The sequence below is a fragment of the Podarcis filfolensis genome (assembly GCF_964270895.1).
Source record: "Podarcis filfolensis genome assembly, chromosome: 16".
Taxonomy (NCBI): Eukaryota; Metazoa; Chordata; class Lepidosauria; order Squamata; family Lacertidae; genus Podarcis; species Podarcis filfolensis.
In genome coordinates, this window is record NC_139620.1 from 14816730 (window position 1) to 14842809 (window position 26080).

At 48.0% G+C, this 26080-nt stretch overlaps 1 protein-coding gene across 27 annotated transcripts in view; it reads left to right on the top strand.

Moving 5' to 3' along the window:
* NRXN2 (neurexin 2) overlaps positions 1-26080 on the top strand; it is a 340969-nt gene that overhangs the window by 141555 nt on the left and 173334 nt on the right. For 16 of the 27 annotated variants that reach the window (XM_083591980.1, XM_083591978.1, XM_083591984.1 and 13 more), the window contains 2 exons: positions 4439-4740; positions 8305-8349. In XM_083591980.1, the coding sequence (XP_083448106.1) occupies positions 4439-4740; positions 8305-8349 (347 nt within the window). The remainder of the gene's footprint in view (positions 1-4438; positions 4741-8304; positions 8350-26080) is intronic. The other 11 variants (XM_083591981.1, XM_083591985.1, XM_083591982.1 and 8 more) reach the window with 2 other exon arrangements.

The following is a 26080-nucleotide window of genomic DNA, read 5'->3' on the forward strand; positions in this document are numbered from 1 at the left end:
CAACTTTAGGTGAGGGTGTTTGTGCGCACAGGGCTTTTGACAGAATTCTCCTCCCCAGGATGACTGTGGAGGCAGAGAGGGTGAAGAGGCTTGTCATTTGGGAATCTTTGCTGATTTCAGCTAGAGTCTTTAACCCAACACTGCTCTTATTGCATCATCATCATCATCATTATTATTATTATTATTATTATTGCAGACCTAATATTGTGCCACCATCTGGGGGCAGGACCAACCCGAGGTTGCGTAGAGTGTCAATAAAGATCCTGTTCCTCCCCTGGCACACCCCAGCTCTGCCCTATTTGGCCTTTGATGTCATGCCAATGTGGCCATTACAGCACATTGGTCCTACCTGGGTGCAATGCCAGCTGGCAGATTTCTGCCATACCAGCACCTCTTCAAACTCTGCTAGTGCAAATGGATGGAGCAGAGATTCCATCTGAGTCCAGAAGGCAGAACTCAAGGAAAAGATGGCGTTTTGACTGTGAGGCCATCTCTCTCTCTCTCTCTCTCTCCCCCTCTCTCTCTCTCCCTCTCTCTCTCCTCTTGACAAGTAGGGCCTCCCACAGAATTTTGGCACTGTGCATCCCAGCTTTGTATTTAAGCACTCGCTGGCTGAGCAGGAATTCCTCCAGGTGAGTGAGCAGGCTGCTGGAGGAAGGCTACAGTGGGAGAATGAGAAGGCTAGAGTGAATACCCATTATCTAGAGATCTCTTGGGTAGTGTTGGTTTCTTTAGAAGCCATTTTCTACTGCTCTTTCCTGGTGGAAAAGTGATGGCTAATTGCTGTTGCCCCACAGAAGGAAAAATGCAGGTGTCCACAATTTCTGTGTAGCTGTGATTGCAGAGTCATGTGTCAGTTGAAAAGCAAAAGCAGGAGCTCATGACCTTCCTAACTTGGATCTTTTGTAAGCGTTCTAAAAATTACTTTGCTAATGCCAATAATACAGATAAAGCCAATCACTATTATACTTCTGGGGGAAGACCGTGGCTTAGAGAGAATGGGTTACACCAGCCTGCAGGGTTGTTATACACATTTTGCTACAGGGAAGGAGAGTAGTGTATGACAACCTTGAAGTGTAGTACAACGTATGTATGTATGTATGTATGTATGTATGTATGTATGTATTTGTCTACTGCAGTATCATAGAAATATATTTACAACAATAGAAAAGCATAATACCACACAGTAAAATCGTAACAAATTGAAGACAAGTATAAAGCAAAAGAATTAAAAACTAACGTCAGTAGACCATTGTGGGGGATGTACTCTTAATTGCCCGCAATAGGCCTGGCAGAACAGAAAAGTTCTCAGCAGGTATTTAAAAGTTGACACAGAAGGCTCCTGTTATTTTGACATGTTGAAGGGTTTTTTTTGTTTTTGTTTTAGGGAGGGGGATGAAATGAGGAGCTGTGAAGTTGAATGTAAAGGAAATACAATTACTTAAGGGCTCAAGAGAGTGAAAGGCACCCAGGAGAGTTTCAGCAATGAGTGGGAAGACATTGTCCCTTTGCAGGTTAGATCTGGCATACAGACAAAAGAGGAACCGAAGACCTGGGGTGCTTCTAGGAGACCTGCTTATCGAGCACATGTCCTGATTTGTTTGTGTGGAGGTTATGCAACTCAGTGTCAACATCAATCGTTACCCTGTGCTTCTAGAGCATTTTCCTGTCACTTCCCTTACTGTAAAAAGGCACTATTTCCTTTTTTAAAAAGTGGATTTGTTGTTCCAGAGCACTTTTGATGTGCTGTAACCACACATACCGAAATTTGCTGGCAAGCAATTGAATCCCTCATGCAAAATCGCAACACTGGAAGCAAGCCTGGAAGGCAGGTTTCCCAGGATCCATTCACATCACCACCTGTGCCCTCCCACTGCTAGTTTTTGAACCTACATTCACAACATCTGAGCCACAATCCATTTTGATCCTGTCATTTCTTGACAAATACTACATATTGATCCATTTTTCTCAAACCAGCTTCCATCTGACTAGATAAATCAAGCCGCATTCATTTCATACTCAAGTATGGTGTGAGCATTCGAGCCAGCTGTCACACATGCGCAGAAGAGCGTGCATGTGCAGATAATAGCTTCATGAATAGGAGTTTGGTGTTTGTGTGTGTTTGCACTAGCAGGGCAACTAAAAAGGTCATGCATGTTGGGTGGAGACATCCCTGCCCCCTCGCTGATGTGAACCACACTGGCTTGAAACTTCGCTGTGGGGGAGGGGGATATGAATGTGCCCCCAAAGTGCATGTCAACCCAGGCTTTGTGACTCCTCAGTCACCATAGAATCATAGAATTGTAGAGTTGGAAGGGGTCCTGAGGGTTATCTAGTCCAACCCCCTGCAATGCAGGACTTCTTTGCCCCACCTGGGGCTCGAACCCTCGATCCTGAGATTAAGAGTCTCATCCTCTACCGACTGAGCTATCTGGCTTCTCTTAGAGTAACACAAAATGGTAGATACTAGTTACATGGATGTATTTCCTTATTTGGAGTATTAATCCCCCGCTTCGAAATATTGCTACTGAGATCCATGTACTCGGTAAAGGTGGCAAAGCAGTGCCTTGGACCCCACATTGGTGTTTGTACACTCATATATGTACCCGTTCTCTCTCTCATTCTCTTTTTTTCTTTCTTTCTCTTCATGTCCAACCCACCAAGGGCTCAGCTGTCCTTCCTTGTTTCAGCCACAGCCCTCAAGTGCTGCAGGCTCGCAGCTTGGGCCATTTTTAATGCAGTAACAATTTGAGGGATAAGATAAAAAAAGAGAAACCTTGACACACACCCATCTCCTGTCTCTGTCTCCACCCCCCCTCCATTTTCTCTTTCCCTTCTTCCTTCTTAAATAAACCCGCCTGGGCTTCAGGAGCAAATGACTTTCAGTGACACAATGATTGTGGGGCTGAAGGGAGCGGGAAAGACAGCAGAAATTGTTTCCCAGGCGCCAAAGGATGGCAAGTTAATTGGCAGGTGTCATGGGGAGAAGAGGGACATTTACTCTGTGCATATGGGGTGGGGGTGAGAAAGCATGAAGTGGGGGGTGTTACTAATTTCAGTTGGAAGGCAGTGAAATCGCAGCTTTCTCATGCGCACACCCCAGTCAGAACTGAGTAAGTGTTTTTTTTCGGGGGGGGGGGAGAGAAGAGGCATCCGGAGCGCAAGCCTTAGCTGTGGGCACAGCTGGCTTCAGGAAGGGTGGGGCAGGGTCTGCTTGACTCTCCAAAGATGCAAAGAAGGGTTTATTTTGAGCATGGGAGCGGGGAGCTCTGTAAAACTCTGGTAACTCAGTTATACCTGCTACTGTCATCCTCATCCGAATTTTATTATGGTTGCTGTTGGATGCCCTGTGGCTAAAGTGGGAACACTTGAAGGCACCCCCTTTTTGAAGGACTATCTCCACCCAGATTAAAGATAACGAGCCCTTAGAGTGAGGGAAGGCTAGAAAGGCCCCCTCACTAAATCTTGTTCCCCACTACAATGACACAGATTGCATTTCTGTTTAAATTTACCACAATTATTTCTACATTTGCATCTATGCCTATAGATTAGCATATCCAAATATGTGTCATCCTTTATGGTGGTGGGTATGTAAGTAGCTACCCTAAATCAAAATATTTGGTCGGGAGCAGGGAGAGAGCCCTTGGTAAAAATCCAGACGAACATACCAAGAAGAAAATTGTTGTGTTGTTTTTGTTTTTGAAGTTGTGGGTGCTGCAGGGGGAAGAGGGAAGTTATTCCAATGCCCTTGCTGTGGTCTCAGTACAAAAGGTGGTGGTGGGGCTCTCCTACGACTGTTATTTTATTTAAAACACACACACACACACACACACACGATGTAATGGTGTACAGTAATGGCAAATAGGAGTAGGACCAGAGCTTAAGTCCTCACTCATCCATGAAGCTCATTGGGTGACCTTGGGCCAGTCACTCATTCCCTCAGCCCAGCCTACCTCTCAGGGTTGTTCTGCGAATAAAATGGAGGCAAGGAAAGAACCATGTATATGCCACTTTCAGCTCATTGGAGGAAAGATGGGATGTAAATGCACCAGGAGTAACTTGCATGATCCTAAAAGCGTTTGGGTTTGCTGCTAACCATCAGCTTTTCCAACTGAATTTTAAGAATAAATCACGCTCAGGCTTGAAGTATGCAGGAAAAGCCACAGCATCTGCCGGGTTTTTTAATCTGCAAGCATCGTCTGCACAGGCCTCCCGCTGTCCATCAGTCTCCTAATGCCAGTGGCCCAGCGGTTTCACTGTTGCATTCTGTGCAGTGCACTGAAAGGGCTGCATGTGCAAGGAGAGGAGCTGTTGCTATAGCAGGAAGCCCTGAGGGTGAGCTGCGGGAGGCTGTTCTCACATCCATCGTGTGCACAGTGCCACTCACTCTCTGCCCCTGGCACCCTCTCTCTCGGTCTCTCCTCCTCCTCCCCTGCAGGGAAAGAAGAGTTTGTGGCGACGTTCAAGGGGAACGAGTTCTTCTGCTACGACCTGTCCCACAACCCCATCCAGAGCAGCACCGACGAGATCACCCTCTCCTTCCGCACCCTGCAGCGCAACGGCCTGATGCTCCACACTGGCAAGTCGGCGGACTACGTCAACCTGTCGCTCAAGAGCGGCGCTGTCTGGCTGGTCATCAACCTGGGCTCGGGGGCGTTTGAGGCACTGGTGGAGCCCGTCAATGGCAAGTTCAACGACAACAATTGGCACGACATCCGCGTAACCAGGAACCTGCGCCAGGTGAGCTGCTGCTACCTGCATGGCTTCATGCTGAGGGAGGTGGGCAGGTGTGTGCGTGGGATAGATGCCCTGGGCTCTAAGATGCAGCACACTCTCTGGGGTGAGAACAGCACTTTGGGTTGTTCTAGCCAAGACACCATAAGCCAGACACCAGCAAGAGGACGGGTCTGGAGTCTAATCCCTCCTTTCCACAAGAGATTGAGTTATCCCTTCTTTTGGGGAGGGAGTGGGAATCATGCAGAGGAGGGGCTCACAAGGGTGGTTCACAGATTAATAATAATAAAGACAACTCCCATCAGGCTTACAATTTAAAAGATAAGACATGGAAGGAAAGGGGTCTGGAAGGGTGGGGAGCAAATTCAGGCACTGTTTCTTAGTTTACAGAGCTTCTCTGGCTGCTCTCTGGGGCCAGCTTGGCCTCCTCCTTGCCATGATGGTCTTCCTGGGAGGTGGGGAGAGCAGCCCCTTGGCTGATGGCAGAGGGTAGTGTCCTTCAGCTCTGCAGGGTCAAGGCTTAGGATAAGCTGAGTGAGTATCTTGGAGCCAGGAGGGCTGGGCTGAGCTGGGCCCAGAACTGCTTCTCCCTTCCTAAAGGACCAAATGGACCAGATAGCCCCCTCACCCAGTTCTGTATGAGTCTGAGCACACTGTTTTGGTTCAAAAGCCATTCCTGTTCCTCTTATGCCAGAGCTGGAGTCTGGTGCCAAAAGCAGGGTGTGTGGGCTTTGCTCAGCTAAGGGTATGCCATTCTTCTTCTGCAGCCCAACAGAGCCCTCCCCCCTCACCTCCTTTTCCAGGCCAAGCCAGTGGCACCCAACCTGCTCTTCCACCCTCTGTGCTTCCCTTGGCTGCCCAGTACCAGGGACACCTCTCATTTTTAGGAGGTTGTCCTTCCCAAAACCACTCCTCTTCTTCTATCTTGCCCCTCTCTGCACAGCTGTTCCCCCTTCTGGCCACCTTCCTTTGCAGCAAGGAACTTCTGGTGGGTGAAGGGGAAAATTTGGTGACTTCCCTCCATTGCTATGGCTACGACCTTCACTCAGTCTGGCAACTCCCAACTCACTACCTTTTTCACCTCTGGAGCAGTGTGGTGCCTGCTGCTGTGGCATAGTTGACCCCAAAGGGATATGAGGAAAGCCTTGCCCCCTTGCCCTGTGCCTCTGTTATGAGCTGTCTTGAGTGGATCCAAACCACACCTCCCATTCAGCTCTCTGCTGCCAGCAATGGGTTCCTTTGCATGGAGCCATAGCCTGGTATGTGACAACATGTTCTTGATTTAAAACACTCTAATGCATGGAGGGGGAACCAGTTTCAGGCCAAGGACTGCACCATGCCCACCACTGGCATGTGGCCCCCAGAAGCAAAAAAGGGTAGAGCAACAGATGGTGACCTTTACCTTTGTACATTAGGCCATGTTCCAACCATGAAAAAGTCAGAGCCCCCCTTTATTCCCTCCTTTCTTCCACCCAGTCAAGCAAGAGGCAGTATCAAAGGAAATATTTCAACAGGCAAAAGCACTCAGAGAAGGTGAATTAGGGCAATGAGGGGTGTGGCCTGGAGAGAATCTTGAGGTCCACATTTGACCCTTGGGCCTGAAGATCCCCAGCCCTGTTGGAACAAGTTGGTGGCTGTGCAGTACCTTAAGGGGAGAGCAAGTCAGTGTAGTTGAGCCATCTTTGGTTGCGCTGCAGAGCTGATTTATGAAAGGGCAAAAATGAATCTGCTTCCCCCCCCCCGCCCCCTCCTCTGCTTGGTGTCTGGACCACAGGATGGTGTTCCCATTCCCCATCTTGGCATTGTTCTATTTACAGGGTGTTGCTTTGCTGGCTGGATTTTTGGTTTCCCATGACTGGACAGTATGTTGAATATGGAGGGTTCTCTTTGGGCTGGAAGACTGGTGCGGGAAGGAGAAAGCGGAGTCTTGTTCTGTGAATCCTAAGGGGCAACAAGTTATAAGGGGTCCTGTCCCCACCTCTTGTTCTCCACCCTTTAGTCTGGAGAAGTGTGGGAAGAGGCGGGGACATGCTAGCAGCTAAAAAGAAATGTTGGGATTTGGATGAATGTGGAGAAACGGTGAAGGGGACACGGTGTGTCTGGATGTGAGTACAAGCGGACTTCTTGATTTCTGAAACTGGGGGGGCAGTGAATGCAATACTCATGCAAATGTCCAAGTCGCAAACACACACAAAAACACCCACCTCATTTCAACATGTATTATGGCCACTCAGTGGTGAGTGAAGGACACCCTGTAGTGGGCTCAGAAACACTCTCAATCATTTCACATGTTCCAGAGTGGTGGAAAACAGAGTGAACTCCAGGAGCTCAGGCCAGGCTGTGAAAAGCAAGATGTGGGAGAGACTGGATGGTGGTGGCAGTGGAGACCTAATGGGGTGGGAGGGGAGGGGGCTTTTTTTGGTGGAGCTGCTAAAGCAACTTGAAAGCCGGGGTGTCCTGTCTGAGCAGGGGGGAGAAGAAGAGTGCTTCTGAATAGGAGTAGGGGCCTTTCCACTGCTCTGTAGGCTGCCTGCGAGGGCATGCCTGCTTCCCAGCTGGTCGGGAGAGAACTGACAAAGGTTGTCCATGGGGTTCCTGGCTTTGGAGCAATAAGCCAGTGCACAGGGGCTACGGGAGGGCTTTGAATCTGCCCCCTTTGCTGTCTTTGGATTCACAGAACAGGGACTCCTCCCTCATTCTTTGACAGCTCCTGCTCTCTCTGTCTTTCTCTCTATCTGTCTGCTAATCCTCTTGATGGATTTCTTGTCTCCTTTTTTTTGCAAAGAAAGCATCGACTCAGCCTTGGTTTATGCCTGGGGAAGGGCATTCTGTCTCCCCCATGGCATCTCTGGCTGCTCTCTTTCCTAAGAAGCACTTGGACCCTTAGGCCCCCCAGACGCCCCCATCACCACCACACCACAGACACACAGGCCATCATGAGTGGGTCACGCCCAGCTGGGCCCACCGCCCTCTTCTTCCCCTCCTGCCCCTTCTCCCCTCTCCAAACTGGCCGCCTAGGAACTACTAATACTGCTAACATGGGCCGTGCTGTGTTCCTCCATCCTTCCACTCCCCCTCACCCTCACCCTCCCACCCCCCAAACCACCTTGTTAGAGATTGCCTTGGCAACTTTCGTTGTTGTTGTGTTACTAACACGCTTCTCGGGTGGCGGGACAGAGCGGGGTGGGGGGAGATTCGACTTCTCAGCCGGAGAAACCAGAACTAACCTTTGTGCCATCCACGGAATGTCGGTTGTTTCTTTTCCTTTTCCAGTCTTTCATTTTGTTCTGTTCTTTCCTTACTAACCAAGGCCTAGGATGTTCTGGGGGTTTGGGGGTGAGTGTGGGGTGGTGAGGCTGGTGCTCTCAAGCGGCGGGGAAGGGTTGTGTGGCTTAGTGTCTTTTATTTTGTTGGTCACAGGAACTGGGGGGGATTTATTTCTCTTTTTTTATTAAAAAAAATCTCCCTTGAAGTTTCATGGTTGGTCATTTTTTTTCCTGTTTATCCCCCTCCCCCTCTCGTTGTTTTGGTTTTTCGTTTTTTCGTTGTTGTTTTTTTTAATGCATACAGCACGCAGGAATTGGACACGCTATGGTAAACAAACTGCATTACCTGGTAGATATCAGTCTAATTGTCTAATCATTTGGTTTGCCGTGGGTTTTACCTCTCTCCCTCCCTTCCTTATTTTTTTAATTCATTAATTGGGTTTTGAAAATTATTGTTATTTTGGAAAAAAAATTAAAACACACTAGAACATGCACACACAGAGAGACTTTAATTATAGAAATTATTTCCCCCAAAGAAGGTGACTTGCATTGGTATGAATTTAACAAGCAGTCAAAGAGCCACTGGCTGACTTGGAGTCTGGAAGTCGCTTCAGGCCCAAAAGTTGGCACATAATGCTAGGTGGCCAAAAGAAGCTTCAAATTGCCTGCAATCAAAATTATTTATTTATCCCGTTTTCTAATACATGCTGCCTTTCCTCCATGCAGGTTAAGGCACTGTACATGGCCCTCCAACCCACATTTTATCCTCACAAGATGCCTGTGAAGTAGGTTAGGCTGATAGATAATCTTGCTTCATGGCAAGATTTTTATTTTTTAAGGGATTTGAACTTGGCTTTCATTGGTTCTTGTTCAACACTCTTAACATATCCAAACTGAATTGTCAGAAAGCCTTGTTTGAGAGAAGCCCTGCCCTGTCTCAGAGTGCAATCCCCTGCCTTGCAAATATGCCTGTAAAAGTTACTAGCCTCGCTTTCTGTTAACTAGCCGGCCGGGGACTGGCAGGGGAAGGTGTCAGGCATTTCCCAGCCTGCTTGCTCTCTGTTCTGGGCACAAAGGAGCGGGATAAGAAGATGCTCCTCTGCTCCTCCCCTCCACCTGCTCTGCCAGCCAGAGAGCCCTTTGCCACTCACTGATTTACAAACAGTTCCTGCTTGCCTGTCGCCACCACTGCCAGACAGGGTAGTGCAAGATAGGCATAAAAGAAGATGTCTAGAGTGGGGTGGTGGGTGTACAAAGCCACTGGCTGGCAAGAGAAGGAAAGTTCCACTTCCCCACTGGGAAAAAAACCTCAGAGCCTCCGAGAAGGCAGGGAAAACGCCCCCAGTCAGTGTCAATGATGTCGGGAGTATAAGTACAGGCCTTGAGCAGCGCCATCTGGGGTATAAGTACAGGCCTCAAGCAGCGCTCTTCCCCAACCTGGGTGGGATCCAGATGTTACTAGGCTCCAACTTCCATGCCAGCTCCCGGGGCTGCTGTGAGTTGCAGCCCAACAAAACAGCAAGTGGAGGCCACCAGGTCCACCCCCCAGATTGGCGTCTTCATGGAGGGCTAGATGTCTCTCTCCAGCCTTCCTCCTCTGTAAGTACTTTGAGCATTCCTCCCACTCCTCAAATTTGCAGATGTACAGGAAACTTGCTCTCTTAACACCCCTCTCTCCACCATGACCAACTCAAAACAAATGAACAAAAAAAAAAATGTGAGCACTTTAAAAACATTTTATTTTATGACTTTACTTTTTACCCTTCCCCTCCCTATCCCCACCCCCCCAAAAAAAAATCCATGGAAAACACCATCCCATGAAGCAACTTCTGTGCGCTGTTACACCTGCGCTGTGACCCCAGCTGCCCCCCAGGGAAGGACAGCAACGGGCAGCCAGCAGGGTGGAGGTGGGAGTATTGGAGGGGAGGGACACTTTGATATGGGGTGGAGGAACAGGAAGGTGAGCTTATAGGGAAATACAAAAGGAGTTTCCCTTGTGCTGTGGCGTGGCACGGGGGCAGGGGGCAGAGGTTGGAGGGCTGAAGTTCCCCTCCTGAGTTAGGAGAACCCTGCCCGTGGGTAATTGGACTACAATTGCTTCCCCCTTTGAGTACCCTCCCTTTGGGTGGCTTGAAAGGGTCTGCCCTGTGATGGGCTTGGGCCTGTCAAGGTAGTGCTTGACCACACTGGCTGCCCTGGATCTTGTTCCCCTCCCCTGGGGTCCTGCTGCCGGCCCTCCATACTGCATGGCATGCTAGGATTGCTTTGGGCATGTAGCTTCTGTGTCCAGTTTTTATTTTCAGAGCATTTCTCTGGGGCTGAAACTAACACTCTGTGTCGCACACTGTCCACCCACCCCTTTCCTTTACCCTTCCTCCTCCTCCTCCTCCTCCACCTCCTCCTGCCCTTCTCCCACACTCTACCAGTCCCACCCCGCTTTCTGCCCTGCATGGCGTGCCAACTTCACAACTTGGCCATTTCAAACAGGAGCACTGTAAGGTTACAATGGGGTTGCTGGGGGAGAAGCTGTGCTGAATGCAGGGGCATAGGTGTGGACATGTATGTGCATGGTGAGAGGGACTATGAGCAGGCAGGCATCTGAGACAGTCTCTTCCTGCTTAGTGTTTAGGGTGTGTGAGTCTTGTGTGCATCAGCCCCACAGTTTAGGCATTAACTGTCCCCCTGCCCCACCCAGTTTATCTTGAATCCTGGATGCAGGCTTAAGAACATCAGAGCAACTTATTATGCTGCTGGATCAGACCAAAGGCCTTACTAGTCCAGCATCCTGCTTCAGTGGCAGCCAGGTGCCTCTGGGGGTGTCCACAAGCAGGGCTTGAAGTTCATAACCCGCTCCTGCTGTTGCTTCCCAGCTACTGGCACTGAGGTGTAGACTGTCTTTAAATGTGGAGGTTCTCTCACCTCACACATTCCTGCCCCCCCCCCCCCGTTGAAAAATATTTTTCCTGGCACAAAAGCATTTTGAAGTTGGAGATGGAGAAAAGGCCGCACAGTTTATCCTGTGCGGAATCCTATGAACACAAGGCCCCTCCAGATGTTGCTAGACTACATTTCCTATCATTTCTGAGCATTGGCCTTGCTGGCTGCAGGGGCTGATGGGAATTGTAGTCCACCAATATCCCACTCTGCAGAGCTGTGCCTGTGTCTTCCAGTGTGTAAAAGGTACTTCTGAAGAAGGGTTGTATCCAGTGATCGTTCTACCCAGAGTAGACCCATTGAAAACATTGGCCAGTGACTAACTGAGATCCATTAATTCCAGTGAATCTGATCTCTGTATAATTTACAGTTGGATATAACTTCAGGCCTGTTCAGCAGGGAAGATGCACACACCAAATGCTGGACCAGCCAGGCACTTGTTATTGTGCTCTCATGTGCATTTGGTATTTCACACATCAGAAGGTCTTAGGAGTGCAACTCCTGTGAACGTGGCCCTGAGGATGTTTCTCTCTGTGTTTTTGTGTGCGTGTACCCAAGCCCTACAAATTGTATACCAGTGTCACATTTTTTTGGAGTAGTCCAGCTCATTGATGACTAAAAGAAGTTGTGGGTCTGTGAAGGGATCTTTGATCCCTTAGTCCATCTGTCCAAGCACTTCTACAGAAATGCAGCGTCTAAGGATGCTTGAAGCGAAGCTGGTTAAAGCCATTTGAAAATTGTCTGTGTTTGTAGTAAGGACATGTGTGTGTCATATGTGAGAATTGCAGGCTCTTCTTTGGGTCCTGCTGATGGGAGAGAAGGATAGTGTGTAGGTTGAATATTTTGTTCAGGGAGGCTCAGTAGGGCTGAGGGGAATAAGCAGGGGAATAAGCCTTAGTGCAGGCGTGGATGGATCTTGTGGCCCTCCACATGTTCCTGGACTACAACTCCCATCATCCCAGGCCATGCTGTCCGAGGCTGATGGGAATTGGAATCCAGCAATACTTGGAAGTTGCATACTCCTGCAGGGTGTGAAGGCCTCAATGCAATTAACATGCATGTTTTAAAAATGCAAATAGCAGCTGGCTGGTGGTAGTGTTGGGGTGGGGGGAGTTGCCCTCCTGCTTTGGACCGGTGAAAAATCAACACTGCCACCATCAGTACCATGAAGTTGCTGTTTGTGTCAGGAGGAACATGTTGACTGGTGCCTATGGAGGCTTTCATCGCAGTACAAATTTCAGCTTTAGGAGAGGGGGAGATTATGCCAAAATGCCCGCTAGGCACTTGGCACAACAATCTGGGTCATGTATTAGTTCAAGTGCTAATCAGGCCCTAATCAGCTAGCCTAGCTCTGGGTTAGAGAGAATTTGGGGCATATGAGAAATGTAGCTCCCATGGTTCCTGTCATCCTGGTGCATCTAGAGACACTGGGAAGCGTGGGAACTACTTTAGGTGCCATTGCATGCTCAGGGCTACATCTGGGACCTAAATCCTGAGGCTGCCACGATGGAGCTCTGGAACCCCTCCTGGCTGACAACATCCCTTACCTTCCTGCAGTGAACATCTTGGTTTGCTGGGAGGCACAAATTAGATGAGTGGCAAGACAAGAGGTTTTCCCTAATCTGCTGGTTTGGTTCTTTGGTGCCAAACTGAAAAAATGAGAAGTGGTGCCTGAAGCCCAAGAGGTGGTTGCTCTGCCTGCTGTTTCTCTGACGTGCCCTTCCCATGACTGATCTGTGCCGCCAAAGCTGGCGCTGGGAACACACACACAAACACAGTTCTCCCATCCTGCCTCACATGAGGCAGGCACAGTTGCCCCGTGGGAAATAGAACATGGTTGCCTCAGAGTCTGGGAGAATCCCTCGTCTGTCCTCTTTCTGTCCCTGGGACTTTGGTGGAAAGAAAGGTTGCCTCTGGCTTTATAAATCTGCATGGATTTCTTCCAGAAGCGAGCTTGTGGAGTCAGACCAGGTGGGCATGAGAAACTGGAGGAGTTGTCTCTGCGCAGAGATGTATTTTCTCTATGTGGGTGACTATGTGCATTCTTTCAGCAATCCCTTGCTTTGCACATTCCCAGTTTCAGCTGATTCACCTTGCACAAGATTTTTTACACACTAGTCCCAACCGTCCCCATCACTAGCCTCCTCTAGGGTCGCCATCTAAGAACGTTGCCTAGTAGTCATGATGGCTGTATATCACCTCCAGTAGGAGAGGTAGCACCTCCCTAACTTCCTTTTGCTGGGGAAGGAAGAGCATGAGAAGCCTGCGGTGCTCATGTTGTCACTGTGGGCGCCTCCCCATGAGGGCATCTGCTTGGGCGCTGTGGGAAAAAGGATGGTGGACTAGAGAAACTCCCTTTGGCCTGATCCTGCTGCTTCAGGATCCTTCCTATGGTCTCATGTTCTCAACTCCCAGTTCCAAACATTGCTAACATATCATAGAATTGGAAGCCATCAAGTCCAGCACTCCCTGCTTGATGTGGGGAGCCCAGAGCTGGAGCATCCCCTGGCCAGTTTCTGCTTAGAGACCCCTATAATTTCCCCTCACCGTCACTCTCTTTCCAAGGACTCTGCTGGTGAGAAGCTCCCCACTGACATTCCCAGGACCCTGCCCCAAGGCTGATGCAGAGGAGTTGCCTGCCTTCAGCTCTGAACACGATTCTAATTTTTGCCTGGCAGCTTCAGTGGCTCTCAAGCAGCAGTAGGTCTGCCCTGGCTCTTTTTAAACTGGAGAAGCTAGTTGGGATTGGACCTGGCAACTTCCGCATGCAAGGCAGGTGCTCTTTCATTGTACTAGCCCCCCACCCCTTGTTTCAGCAAAGGCCAGTGTGGGGCTGCAGGAGGGTCTGAGTGATAAAGAGACAAAGGCCTGTGTGTGTAAAGTCCCATTTTGAATGCAATCCATTGATGCACCCTGTGAGAGTAGGAATGCATACGAAAAAAGTCTCTTGCCCTTATGGGCAGCAGTAATCAAAGAGAGAGCCTGGGGGGCAGCCCCCCCATTTCCTGGGACTACTTTAAAGTGGCCTTTTGTGTCCTGAGGGAAGGTGGGAGCCAACAAGAAGAATCTTAGGAGGCCAGGAAGCTCCTGTGAATATTTTTGTATTGTTTGTTTATTCTACTATTTTAAATTGTGAACTGCCTTGGCAGGAAGGTGGCATAGAAATGGTACAGTTAACAAAGAGGCAAACCAATCAAATCAAAAATCTTCTCTGTGAAGAAGGCAGGAAGTCACACACTGCCCATTGAGAATTCTCTTCCATTTAGAACCTACCCTGGGCACAGTTGTGAGTATGGCAGGAGTGAGTGAGTGTGTTTGTATGTGGAAGATTCAGTTATCTGGAACATGTGAGTCATCTGGGACAGAGACTGGTCCTGTGAGGGGGGTGGGGGGTAAGCATCATGCCACTTTTTTCTCTGTGTGGCTGGATCATCCATTCCTGGTGTCAGCCTGTTGCCTTTCTGAAGCCTCCCTGCCTTGGGAAGCCACACAGGGCAGGGCCTTGGGAGAGCTTTGTGCATGTGGGCCTATAATAGTGTGGAGGACAGATGGGTGGAAGGCCCTCTTTTCGGGGTGCTTGCACCTGGGTATGAAATGGCGAAGCCCTTCTCCCCGGAAAACCTCCCCTAATTGCTGGGCCTGGCATCCATTCAGGGTGGGCGCCCATGCCTGACTCTCCTTAAGTGTGCTTTCAGTGTGTGCTGGGGGCCGTGCCAGGTGCTCTTGTTAGAAATGGCCAAGCAGGCCTCATCCTGCTCTCTCTGTCGCTCTGATTCCTCTACCTGGCCTTCTCCATTCTTTCTCTTCTCTCTCTTTTGCTTGCCGGCTTTTGCCTGCTTCTCCTCTCTCTGTCTCCATCATCCGCCGCCGCTCTCCCACCTGCCCACCCACCCCATCTAACACGCATGGAGGCCGCTTTGGGGCCTGATCCCTGCTTTGCACGGCTTCTGTCTCCATCTGAGTCTCTTCTCAGCCAATCTCTCTCTTCTCTTCTCTTTCTCTCTCTTTCTGATGATTAATTAATTAATTAATTGAGAGTCATGATTAATGCTAGCTGATAATTAACTCCTGTTGTACTAATAGTGTACTAATTAAAGACTGTGTTGATTGTTCCTACTAACTGCCATTTTTGTGTCTGAACTTTTAAGTTTGTCCGAGGAGACTGCCCCAAATTTTTTTACTCGAACATCCTCCCCTCTTCCCCCCCCACCTTTGCTGCCTCCCACCCCCACCCCATCCCACCCTGGTTTGGCTTCCCTCGTTCTCTCCAGGGTTGCTCTGCTAAAAGGGGTGGGTGAGGTGCAGGTAACAGGCTCTTAACTAGGGCTCACAAAACAGGCAAGCGAGAACTTTGCATCAAATCATCTCTCTTTCTGGGGGTGGCACTTGCTCAGGAAGGCGAAGGAGTGTGAAATGTATTTGCTTCAGATGAGAGTGGGTTAGGCCCCATGTGCGGGAACCAGGGCTCATGGGTCCTCTATGCCCAGCTTTGTAGGCATTTGTGGGCAAGGAAGGCAGAAGAGGGCACAGATTGCAGTGACCAGGTTTACTTTTCTGGAAACAGAAAAGGTTCGAGGCATCATAGACAGCCAAAGACCCTGGGGTAGGGTTGTAGTTTGTCTCTGGGGTGTACAGGAGCACTCTGCACAACCCAAAATCCTCCCACTTGGACACTCGGCTCCCTCAAGACATGATCCTGCTCAGACAGAAACATTGCCTGCTTCCCAGAAGGAGGCACGCTCCAAAGCTCAGCTCCTCCAGAGCCCAACCTTCCTTCTGGTACTTATCCTAGGCCCAGTCAACCCAGAGGCTGTTCGCTGGGGCAGATCCTATCCCTCCAGGGCCTCAAGAGTGCTGCTGGGCCCTGTGCCTGACCCTTGACTTGCCTAGGAAGATCCTGCTTAGTGAGGCTGACCTTGGGGACCCTTGGAAAGGCCGGAACTGATTGGCCCTTCTTGTCCAGTGCCTGCCGCCTGTGTCCCAAGATGGGTTGCAGTGTCCACACAGGGGGAGCCTGCTTCCTGATGCACATAACACATGGCAAAACCAACATGTATGTGTGTGGTCTTTCACACATGATGGTGGGGTGGCGATCCTCAGTCCTGCATCTGTGTAGAGAACGTGTCATGCACAAAGGAGGCCTCCAGCTCTCATGCCTGCCTCTCTCGTAATTGTGCACAGGCGCCCGTCAGGCCCCAATTCTTTAGCCTTCCTGTATTTTTAGTGTGCAGTGAAGGAAGGTAGAGAGCTTGGAGGAGCTACAGCACTGGCATCTTGGGCTTGTTTTGAGGGGAGGCCAGCGCTGGGTGGAGGTCTTACTTACAGAGTTTGTGGGAGTTTGACAGGGCTATGGGCGTTGCCTGTTTCAAAAAAGGGGGGAGTTTGCATCTGATCCAGCCGCCACCCAGTCGCTCCCTTCTCCCCCACCCCCACCCCGTCCACATTCTAACCTCGTTTGCATGTTGTTGTACTGACTAATTACTAATGAGCTCCTCCTCCCCTCTCCCCTCCCTGCTCCACCCTCTCCCCTCTCTCTTCCTCACTTGTTTCACTGGGAAGGAGAAATGTCCTATGCAGGAAGGGGGTCTCCAGACTGGCCGCCCTTGATGCTCACGCTCACCCACTCCTCCCCAAATGCAACCCTCTACCACATGCACACACATGCTCCTGAGCTTGCCAAGAGACATCTCTGCGGCCTCTCCAGCTCAGCTTCCTTTCACTCTTGCCCTTTCTACTACACAAGGCTTGATGGTTCAAGTGGAATCATAAAAGGATGAAGGGGGAGCCCATTGCCTCCTCCACCAGCTGCATGCACCCACTCAGCCTCAGTCCAGTTCAGTTGGGCGTATTGCAACAGGGGCTGGACTGGGCTCTGAGGTTCCACCAGCACTGGACCCCAGGAAGCCGCCTTCTCTGCTGGGGTTCCCCCTGCCCAGTCTAGTTGGCGGTGCAATTCTGGTGCCAATCTGGAGCCGAAGGACCAGTCAGATGTCCCTCCCAGCTGTACTACATCCAGGTATTTGGTTTTTCATCAGAAGCAGTTTGCTGTTTTTGCCTGTAGGTCTGTCACTCCTCCTGGATTACAGTTTAGGGGAGGTATTTGTTGCTCGGCACTGCCCTCTGCAGGGTCAGGTTGTCACTGCAGGCAAGTGGCATGTGCAATCCTTTAACAGCTGGTGACTGAGGATGGCTGGTGACTGAGGACCGTTCACACATTACGTTCTTTTGGTACGCCTGTATTCTGTGTGCTGCCAATACTGTGAGGTTTGGTGTTTTGGAAAACGTGCGCTCCATAAAGGCAGACACGATGGAGAACTGCCTCTCAGCATCCCGCTTTTTCTGTTGTATGGAACTCAGACTTCATAGCCAGGATGGCTTAATGCTGCAGTCCTCCTGCCTACATCCCAGCATACTTATTTTAAAGACTGCAATCCTCTTCCTTCATTTCTGAGAAATAAAATTGCATTTAGCACAATTATACTTGAAACAAACAAGCAAGAAGCACCAACATATAGATCAACAAATACAACATCTCAAAATAAATTCTTTCTTTTTCCAGCTTTCTTTTATATAATTTGCTTATTTGTAAATGACTAAATCACCACATATGATAGAAACTTTTTGTGTGATTTCTCAAGAAGAACTGTTCTTTTCCTTGAAACTTTATGTTTTGCAATATGTAGATTTATTTTAATTTAATCAACAAATTGGTCAATTAAATTACTTAAAGACCACAGAGATGAATTGACTTGAACTCTGGAGGTGAGTTGATTTGAATATTAAGCTATCAATCCTTATAGAGACTTGTAGATGGTTTACAACAAATATAAAACAAAATACATGAAAAACTAAAGGGCAGTGGCAAGTTTAAAACAATTACCAAAGCACCCAATTAAAAAATTGCGGAGCACTATGGAACTTGCAAATTTTGCAAGAAAGTGGATATAAGATGCAGCTTGAACCCACTTCCAGGCTCTGGCTTCCCCCAGCTTTGTGCTCTCCAGATGTTTTGGACTACCATTCCCCTCAGCCTCAGTGGGCGTGGCTAGGCTGTTCTATATAATCCTGTGCTTTGCCCTTGGCAATAGTATTCTGGATTATCCGAAACATAGAATTGTGGAGTTGAAAGGGACCCAAAGGGACATCTAGAGCAACCTCCTGCAGTGCAAGAATCATAGCTACAAAATCCCTGACCGATTACCATCGAACCTCTGTTCAAAAATCTCCAATGAAGGAGAGTCTACCACCTTCTGAGGGAGTCCATTCTACTTACCTCTAGCTCTTACCTAGTGTTCTTTCTTCTTTGGCGATCACTCATAGCCGAGTAATGTTTAGTCAGAATAGGCTTTTGTGTCATTTGGTTCCATTGGCTCAGGTCTTTCCCTCTGGAGTAGCAGAAAAAAAGCTTGCTCCATCTTCTATGTGGCAGCCCTTCAGATATCTGAATATGGCTATCCTATCACCTTGTCAGTCTTCTCTTCTCCAGGCTAAACACCCCCAACTCCTTCAGCTGTTCTTCATAATCCTTGGTTTCCAGACCCTTCATCATTTTGGTTGCCTTCCTCTGCACATATTCTGGGGTTTACAGCTCCCCACCCTGCAGATAACCCTTTGCATTTTAAGTACATGCACTTGAGATGCAAAGACACACTCAGGGTCAAGTGCAATTTAGCCCTGAGATCACCTCAGTGCTCCAGACAGAAGAAACATCTACATTTCACACTAGTCCACATTGATCAGTCAAGAGTTCCACATGAGCCTCTGTCACAAGGGTGGCCCACAGCTTTTTTGCCTGCTCCACTTTGACTTTTGCCCTGTTTGAACCCTTGTAGAAATGGCACTTGAACAAGACACTTTCCCTTTAAACAGCAACAAGCATAGTCAGTTTCTATGGAGATGAAGAGAAGAGTCGTCTCCAAACAAAAGCCCCCACCAACCCATCCAGTGCTGAAATTTTAAAAACATTCTGCAGATTGTAGATAGTGCTTAATGCTCTGTGGCATTAAGGCTGTGGAACTGTTTAAGTGGAAAGCTTTCTTACAGACCTAAATGTTCAAGGGCGTGCCTTGATGGATCAGACCACAAAGTTCTACTCCAGTATCCTGTCTCTAGCAATGGGAAATCCAGATATACATCTGGGAAGCCCCCAAGCAGAATGCAAAGTGGAGAACTATTCCCTGTTGGTAGCCCTTGGCAACTGGCAACTGGAGATGGTCACTAGTGAGAAGGATGTTGGAGGTGCATTATGAGGTGTTATTATATCATTAATATACTATCCAACTTCCTGCAAAATAATGAGTCCTGTTGCACCTAAAAGTCTGACAAATTTATTATGGCAGAAACTTCTGCAGCCACTTTCATCTGGGCCACCTTTTGCCTCCCACATAACACAGCATTCTGTGTGAGAGTGTGCATGACATCCATGATGCAGGTCAGTCTTAGAAGACTGGAGGAAAGGCTGCAGCAGCTGCCTTGTCCTGATTGAAAGAGGGATCTGCCTATGCCCCTCTCCTTTGCCTTTTCAAGTGCCCCCTTTGGCATCCATTTAGACCTCCTCTGGAGTCATTAACACCTCATTAGCTCAGCCCCAGGCAGTCTCCCTGCCTCCATTTAGAGGGCCTTAGTGCTCCTGGAACTGCCTGTAAATGCTTCTTGCCTGGTTGTTTTAAGTGTCAGCAGCAGGAGGAGTTATTGTTTTAAGTGGTTAAGCACTGACCTCGTCCCCCTCAATTAAACTCTTTGCTCGCCTCCTCACTGCCTGAGCTTTCAGTTTCCTGCTCTTTTCCAGCATTTCAGGACAAGCTCTTTTCAGTCAAATCCACCTCACCAGATGTCTGACTCTACTAGAAAGGGAGTCAGTCCATCAAAAGCAGAAAAGAACTGTGGCACCTTAAAGCAGCACAGACACCTGGTGCCCCTTCAGATGTTTTGGAATGCAAGTTCCCATCACCCCCCAGTCAGCACAGAGCACACCATTTTCGCCATTAGCTGGGAGAATTGTGGGGGGTTTTTTAAAGAAGAAAATAGCAGGCATAGGGAGACCCTAAGCCCCCCACTAAGGTCACAGTTTATTTTATTTGATTAACAAAATGTATAAGCTACTTAGATAGTAGTGAAACCTCTAAGCATTTTAAAAAATAAAATAAAATCAGTTTAAAAAACAGTTTATAAAAACTATTACAGTTAACAGCAAAAGATTAAAACATTTCAACATCTTTGTGCCTGGAGCCTAAATTGTGGAGCTCTGTGCCTATGGTGTGTGTTGGAAAGGAAGATCCCTTTCGCACCAGGGCAAATAGGCATTTGGGTGCAGGGCCTGATCTTGGTTGCGACCACAGCAGAGGGCAAATGGGCAAAGTCCCCATCAGGATCCTGGTACAGATGAGGACCCCCACTTAGCTCCATAATTCACACCATTACTAATGGGCTGGATGGTACCATTGGTCCATATGTCCAGCCAGGGAGTGTCAGGAACAGCAACACCTTGGCTTTTCTTTCCCTGTTTAGCCTTGCTGCCTGGCTCTTCCTTCTCTGCAGCTGTCAGTTCTTCTAGCTAAATGCTATTCGGATTCATCATAATTGGCCTGAAGTTTGGGAGAGTTTAAGGGTTGAAGAGTTGACCTGAGCGCTAGTCAGATTTTCGTAACGGAAATTGGTGCCCCTCTGCTGTTCCTTCTCACAGACCCTCAAGGGATCTGGGTTTTGGGAGAGCAGTGTGACATTTTTCCTCGGCTGGTTAAAGCCTGAGAGGAGTTCACTTGGGACATGAGGCTTTTTTGGGCTGGCTGAAGCGGAGCTTCTACAAGTCAGAACGTCCAGCCACTGATGTCATTCAGCCCCAGGGAAGCTGTGCCATTGGACAGAGCATGGTGCTGTTGCTCTTGTGTCCTGCTCATGTGTGGCTTCGCATAATGGGCATCTGGTTGGTCCCTGTGTGGTGAGAGTGCAGGGCTAGGTGGCCTGATCCAGCTGCTGAACAGCTTTTCTGATGTGGTTGTAATCCTTCTAAACCCAAAGACTACCTCCTAATCAAGTTATGTAGCTCCAGAAGCATTCCTAGCAGACCAGGGTATTGTGGAGGGACATTAAGACTGCAGCTGTTAGGGTGAGCCGTTTGTTCTCTCTTTCACTTCATCAGGTTCCACATTTTTATTTATCTAAGCTGCTGTTACCTGAGAGATGGCGAGTCTGGAAATCTAAGCAAGTTCATATCGCACCAGTTCAGGCGGAATATAGAAAGCTGCTCTCCTGCCAGGTTTATCTGGCCCAGTATTATCTCTCTGCTCTCCAGAATCTCAGGCAGAGAAGGGCTTTTCCTGCTTGATCCTGCTTGGACCTGGGACCTTCTCCATACAGAGCAGGCACTCTCCCACTGCCCTGTGGGTGAGAGACAGCCTGCAGGTCTTTATTCTGCACTGTCTTAATAACCTTCAGTGTGGCTTACAGTTTGTCCAGCCCCTTCTGCCCTGCTCCATACATCATGGACCACTCAGCCAATACATTTGCACCTGCTGAAACCTGCACCATGGGCCATTGCCTTTCCTGGCCTAGGAATGCTACCACCAGCCCATGTGCTCTTTGCTTTGTGCAGAGACACAAGAACCAAATGGTCCATTCATGTGCTAACCATTTCTGCAAGTGCTCTTACTTGTGACACTCAGCCCTGTTGGATATTAGCAATAGCCTTCTTGGTAATTTGGCCCAGGTAATCAATAGCAGGGACGTGGGTGGCGCTGTGGGTTAAACCACAGAGCCTAGGACTTGCCGATCAGAAGGGTGGCGGCTTGAATCCCCACCACGGGGTGAGCTCCTGTTGCTCGGTCCCTGCTCCTGCCAACCTAGCAGTTCGAAAGCACATCAGAGTACAAGTAGATAAATAGGTACTGCTCCAGCGGGAAGGTAAATGGCGTTTCCGTGCACTGCTCTGGTTCGCCAGAAGCAGCTTAGTCATGCTGGCCACATGACCCGGAAGCTGTACGCCAGCTCCCTCAGCCAATAAAGCGAGATGAGCGCTGCAACCCCAGAGTCGGTCACGACTGGACCTAACGGTCAGGGGTCCCTTTATCTTTACCTAATCAATAGCAGAGCATCATTATGGATTAATCCATGTTGCAAACCAGTGCTTTCTGTAAGAAAGAATCAAGAGGCAGCGGCTGGGTTCACACTTCACAATAATGGTGCTGGTGTATTTTGCCTGGTTGCCCACACTCCAACTCTTCACTGGTCCCAACCAGAGAAACAAGGCAGGACATTGTAGTTCATCCTGGCTGCCCGTGGTATCTGAATTCTGGAGATGCTGGCTTCTCCCTTACAAACCAGAACTTGCAGGCCAGCAACCAGCCATGGTTTAAGGATGGCTTGCAGTTCGGCTTCTTAGGGAGCAACAAGCCATGGTGACTCCAGGTTTGGGCATCATGAGAAACCAAGGTTAATCAGTCTGTTTCTGGGGTCAGAGTCACCAGGCAGCATCCGCAACAACCCATGATAAGCCATTTTGGCATTTTGTGACATGTGAATGTGGCCCCTATCTTTCCAAGTCCCTCATCACCGAAGAACCAAATGAGCAGAACTTCTGTTTATTCTCATCAGATGTACTCAGACAGAAGGTTTAGATGCTTCTTGCTTACAGCTTCCACAAGTTGTGGAAGGTTGAAGGCAACCTTTGCTTTGCAGAAGAAAGCGCTGGAGATGCCAATAATCTATTGATTTACAAGTATGTGGGTGGAGCAGGTATTACGGAGGTGGAATAGCAAGCAGGCAGGCAGGCAGTGTTTAGACCCTTATAGCATCCATAGTCCTATATCCCCCTCACCCCAGCCACAGTATCAACTCTTCACTAGCCGAATCCAGCAGTCTTTCAGGCTTTGTCACAGCCTTCACCAACTGACTGGAAGTGATGGGAGCTGTAGTCCAACAACATCTGGCGAAGGCTGCTTTATCAGATACACTCTGAGTGAGATGGACCTTGGGCTAGATCCAGAATGGAGAGGCAAGGCTTACTTCTTGTAATAACCAGCCTGCCCACTTGCCCTCCCCAGCGGAATGAAATTGGCCGATGCTTTCGAAGTTTCTTTGGGGGTTCATTAAGGCTTAGAGGGTCCGTAGGGCAAATGCATTAGTGGGGGGAAATCACTTGGGAACCCACCCAGTAATGTTCTCAGTTTCTTCAAAACCAAGCAAACAATAATGAAACACAGGAGAGGAAGCTACCTGCAGCTGAGCTCCCTGAGGAGGAGGAGGAGGAGGCTGCAACCCACAATCCATTAACATTGCTGTGTATTTCCGTGGAATTTCAGCAAAGCTCCTAAATGGTTTGTGGTCTGCAGCCAAAGGAATAAAGCCAATCTCGTTACTATAAATAAAAAGGCAACAATTGCCACATAACAAACAAGAGGCAAGTTATCTCTCAGCTGTTTTCAGAGGGCCTCTTGTCTGAAAATTTCCCCAGAACAAAAGGGGCTTGCAAATGAGTCTAACTGGGATTTAGGCTCCTAAGAGTGGCTGCTTTTATTTGTTGCATTTATAAGTTGCTCTTCCTGGGAAGGACTCAAAAGCTGCTTCTGATTCCCAGGCGCTTTGTTGCAACTAAACCTGCTTAGCTTTAGCAGTGAGTAAATAAATAACAGGCTTGTGGCATTGATTTGCCTTTGGGCCTGTTCTCTGAGTAATGAGTAGGACTCAGGGATACGTTCCGTGGAGGTGCTGAGCCTGGGCCCAGCACAGATATTGAGCCTCGGCACCTTTAACCCAGGAACTCCTTGAGCAAGAGACCTCCCAACTGGGACCCTCGGAAGCAGCAGCCCCTGAGTCACATTGCCCTGAGTTATCTTTCTTTTTTTTTAACAATATTTATTGAAATTTTACAGACAAAAGAGAATTACAGAATAAGAAAAGAAAAATACAAATAAAAAGAAAAAAGATACAAAAATGCAAAGAAAAATACAAAATACATGAAAAAATAAAAAACAATTAAAAAACAAATCAATCTTTTCGTATCTTATATTTCAATTACTTGTTTCCTGACCTCCTCACACCTCCCTTTTTTGTATTCCAATTCACATAGTTAATTCAGCAAATCCTTTCCCTCTTTGTATTTATCTTAATTCTATATCTTAACATATTATAACTTTATATTTTTATCTAATTATCGGTCCATTTTTGCATATTCTTTTTAACCTTATTGCTAAAGCCACTTCATTTCAATCCAACATCATTTTAGCATTCATTAATTTTACAATGTTTCTGCAAATAGTCTTTAAACTTCTTCCAATCTTCTTCCACCAACTCTTCTCCCTGGTCTCGGATTCTGCCAGTCATTTCCGCCAATTCCATATAGTCTATCACTTTCATCTGCCATTCTTCCAAGGTGGGTAGATCTTGTGTCTTTCAATACTTTGCGATGAGAATTCTTGCTGCTGTTGTTGCATACATAAAGAAAGTTCTATCCTTCTTTGGCACCAATTGGCCGACCATGCCCAGGAGAAAGGCCTCTGGTTTCTTCAGGAAGGTATATTTAAATACCTTTTTCATTTCATTATAGATCATCTCCCAGAAAGCCTTAATCCTTGGGCACGTCCACCAAAGGTGAAAGAATGTACCTTCATTCTCTTTACATTTCCAACACTTATTATCAGGCAAATGATATATTTTTGCAAGCTTGACTGGTGTCATGTACCACCTATATATCATTTTCATAATATTCTCTCTTAAGGCATTACATGCCGTAAATTTCATACCGGTGGTCCACAACTGTTCCCAGTCAGCAAACATAATGTTATGACCAATATCTTGTGCCCATTTAATCATTGCAGATTTAACCGTTTCATCCTGTGTGTTCGTGCTCGCTTCGGCAGCACATATACTAAAATTGGAACGATACAGAGAAGATTAGCATGGCCCCTGCGCAAGGATGACACACATTGCCCTGAGTTATCAGCCTCCTTTATACCAGGGGATCATTCTTCCCATTGCCTGTGTGCTACTCCCAGGCAATGTACAAGGCAGGAGTCAGTGGAACGGCAATGGAACCCTAGGCTCCAGGCTGGAGGACTGTCCCTTTAAGACCCTCCTGCAAGAAGCTTAGGGTAGGGAGAGGCCTTAGCTGAGCACCAGACTGCAGCCCTCTTCAGTCCATGGGAAATTACAAGCCGCTTAACTTGACATCTGGTCTGGTAATACTGGTAGAAGAACAAGCCTTGCTGAAGCAAAACCAGCATGGCATATGCAAGGACAAGCCCTGTCTCACTAACCTATCGGAGTTATTTGAGAGTGTCAACTACCATACAGATAGAGGCTATGCAGTTGACATAGTGTACCTGGACTTTCAAAAGGCTTTCAACAAAGTAGCTTACCAAAGATTTCTGAGAAAGGTTAGCAGTCATGGAGCAAGAAGAGAGAGCCTCTTGTGGATCAAGAACTGGTTAAGTAACAGGAAATTGTTACTGGAATATATGGACAATTCTCCAAATGGAGAGAGATATAGGGAGTACATATGCTTTTATTCATAAATCAGGAGTTAAGGGTGAGCTGTAAGGTGGACAAGCTTGTTGATTATAGTAAATTGTTCAGGGTCATTGAAACAAAAAAAGATTGTGAATAACTCCAAATGCAGTGTAAAGTGATGCATGTCAGGGCAAAAAATCTTAATTTCACATGCACACTCATGGGGTCTGAATTGGCTGTGACTGTCCGGGAACAAGACTGTTGAGGTTGTAGTGGATAGTTCAATGGAGACGTCAACCCAGTATGAGGCAGCTGTGAAAAAGGCAAATTCCATGCTAGGGATCATTAGGGATGGAACTGAAAATAAAACTGCCGATGTCATCATGCTGTTACACAAATTATGGTGCAGCCACATCTGGAGTACTGTGACAATTCTGGTCACCGCTCCTCAGAAAGGATATTGTTGAGTTGTGGAAAAAAATGTTCAGAAAAGGGCAACTAAAATTATGAAGGGAGCTGATGAGGAAAGACTGTAGTATTTGGAGCTTTTTAGTTTACGGGTACAGCAAGTGAGAGGAGACATGATAGAAGTGTACGAAATTCTGCATGGTGTGGAGAAAGGGACAGAGAAAAGTTTTTTCTTCCTTTCTCACGTAGCACTAGAATTCATGGACTCAATGAAGCTGAATGTTGGAAGATTCCGG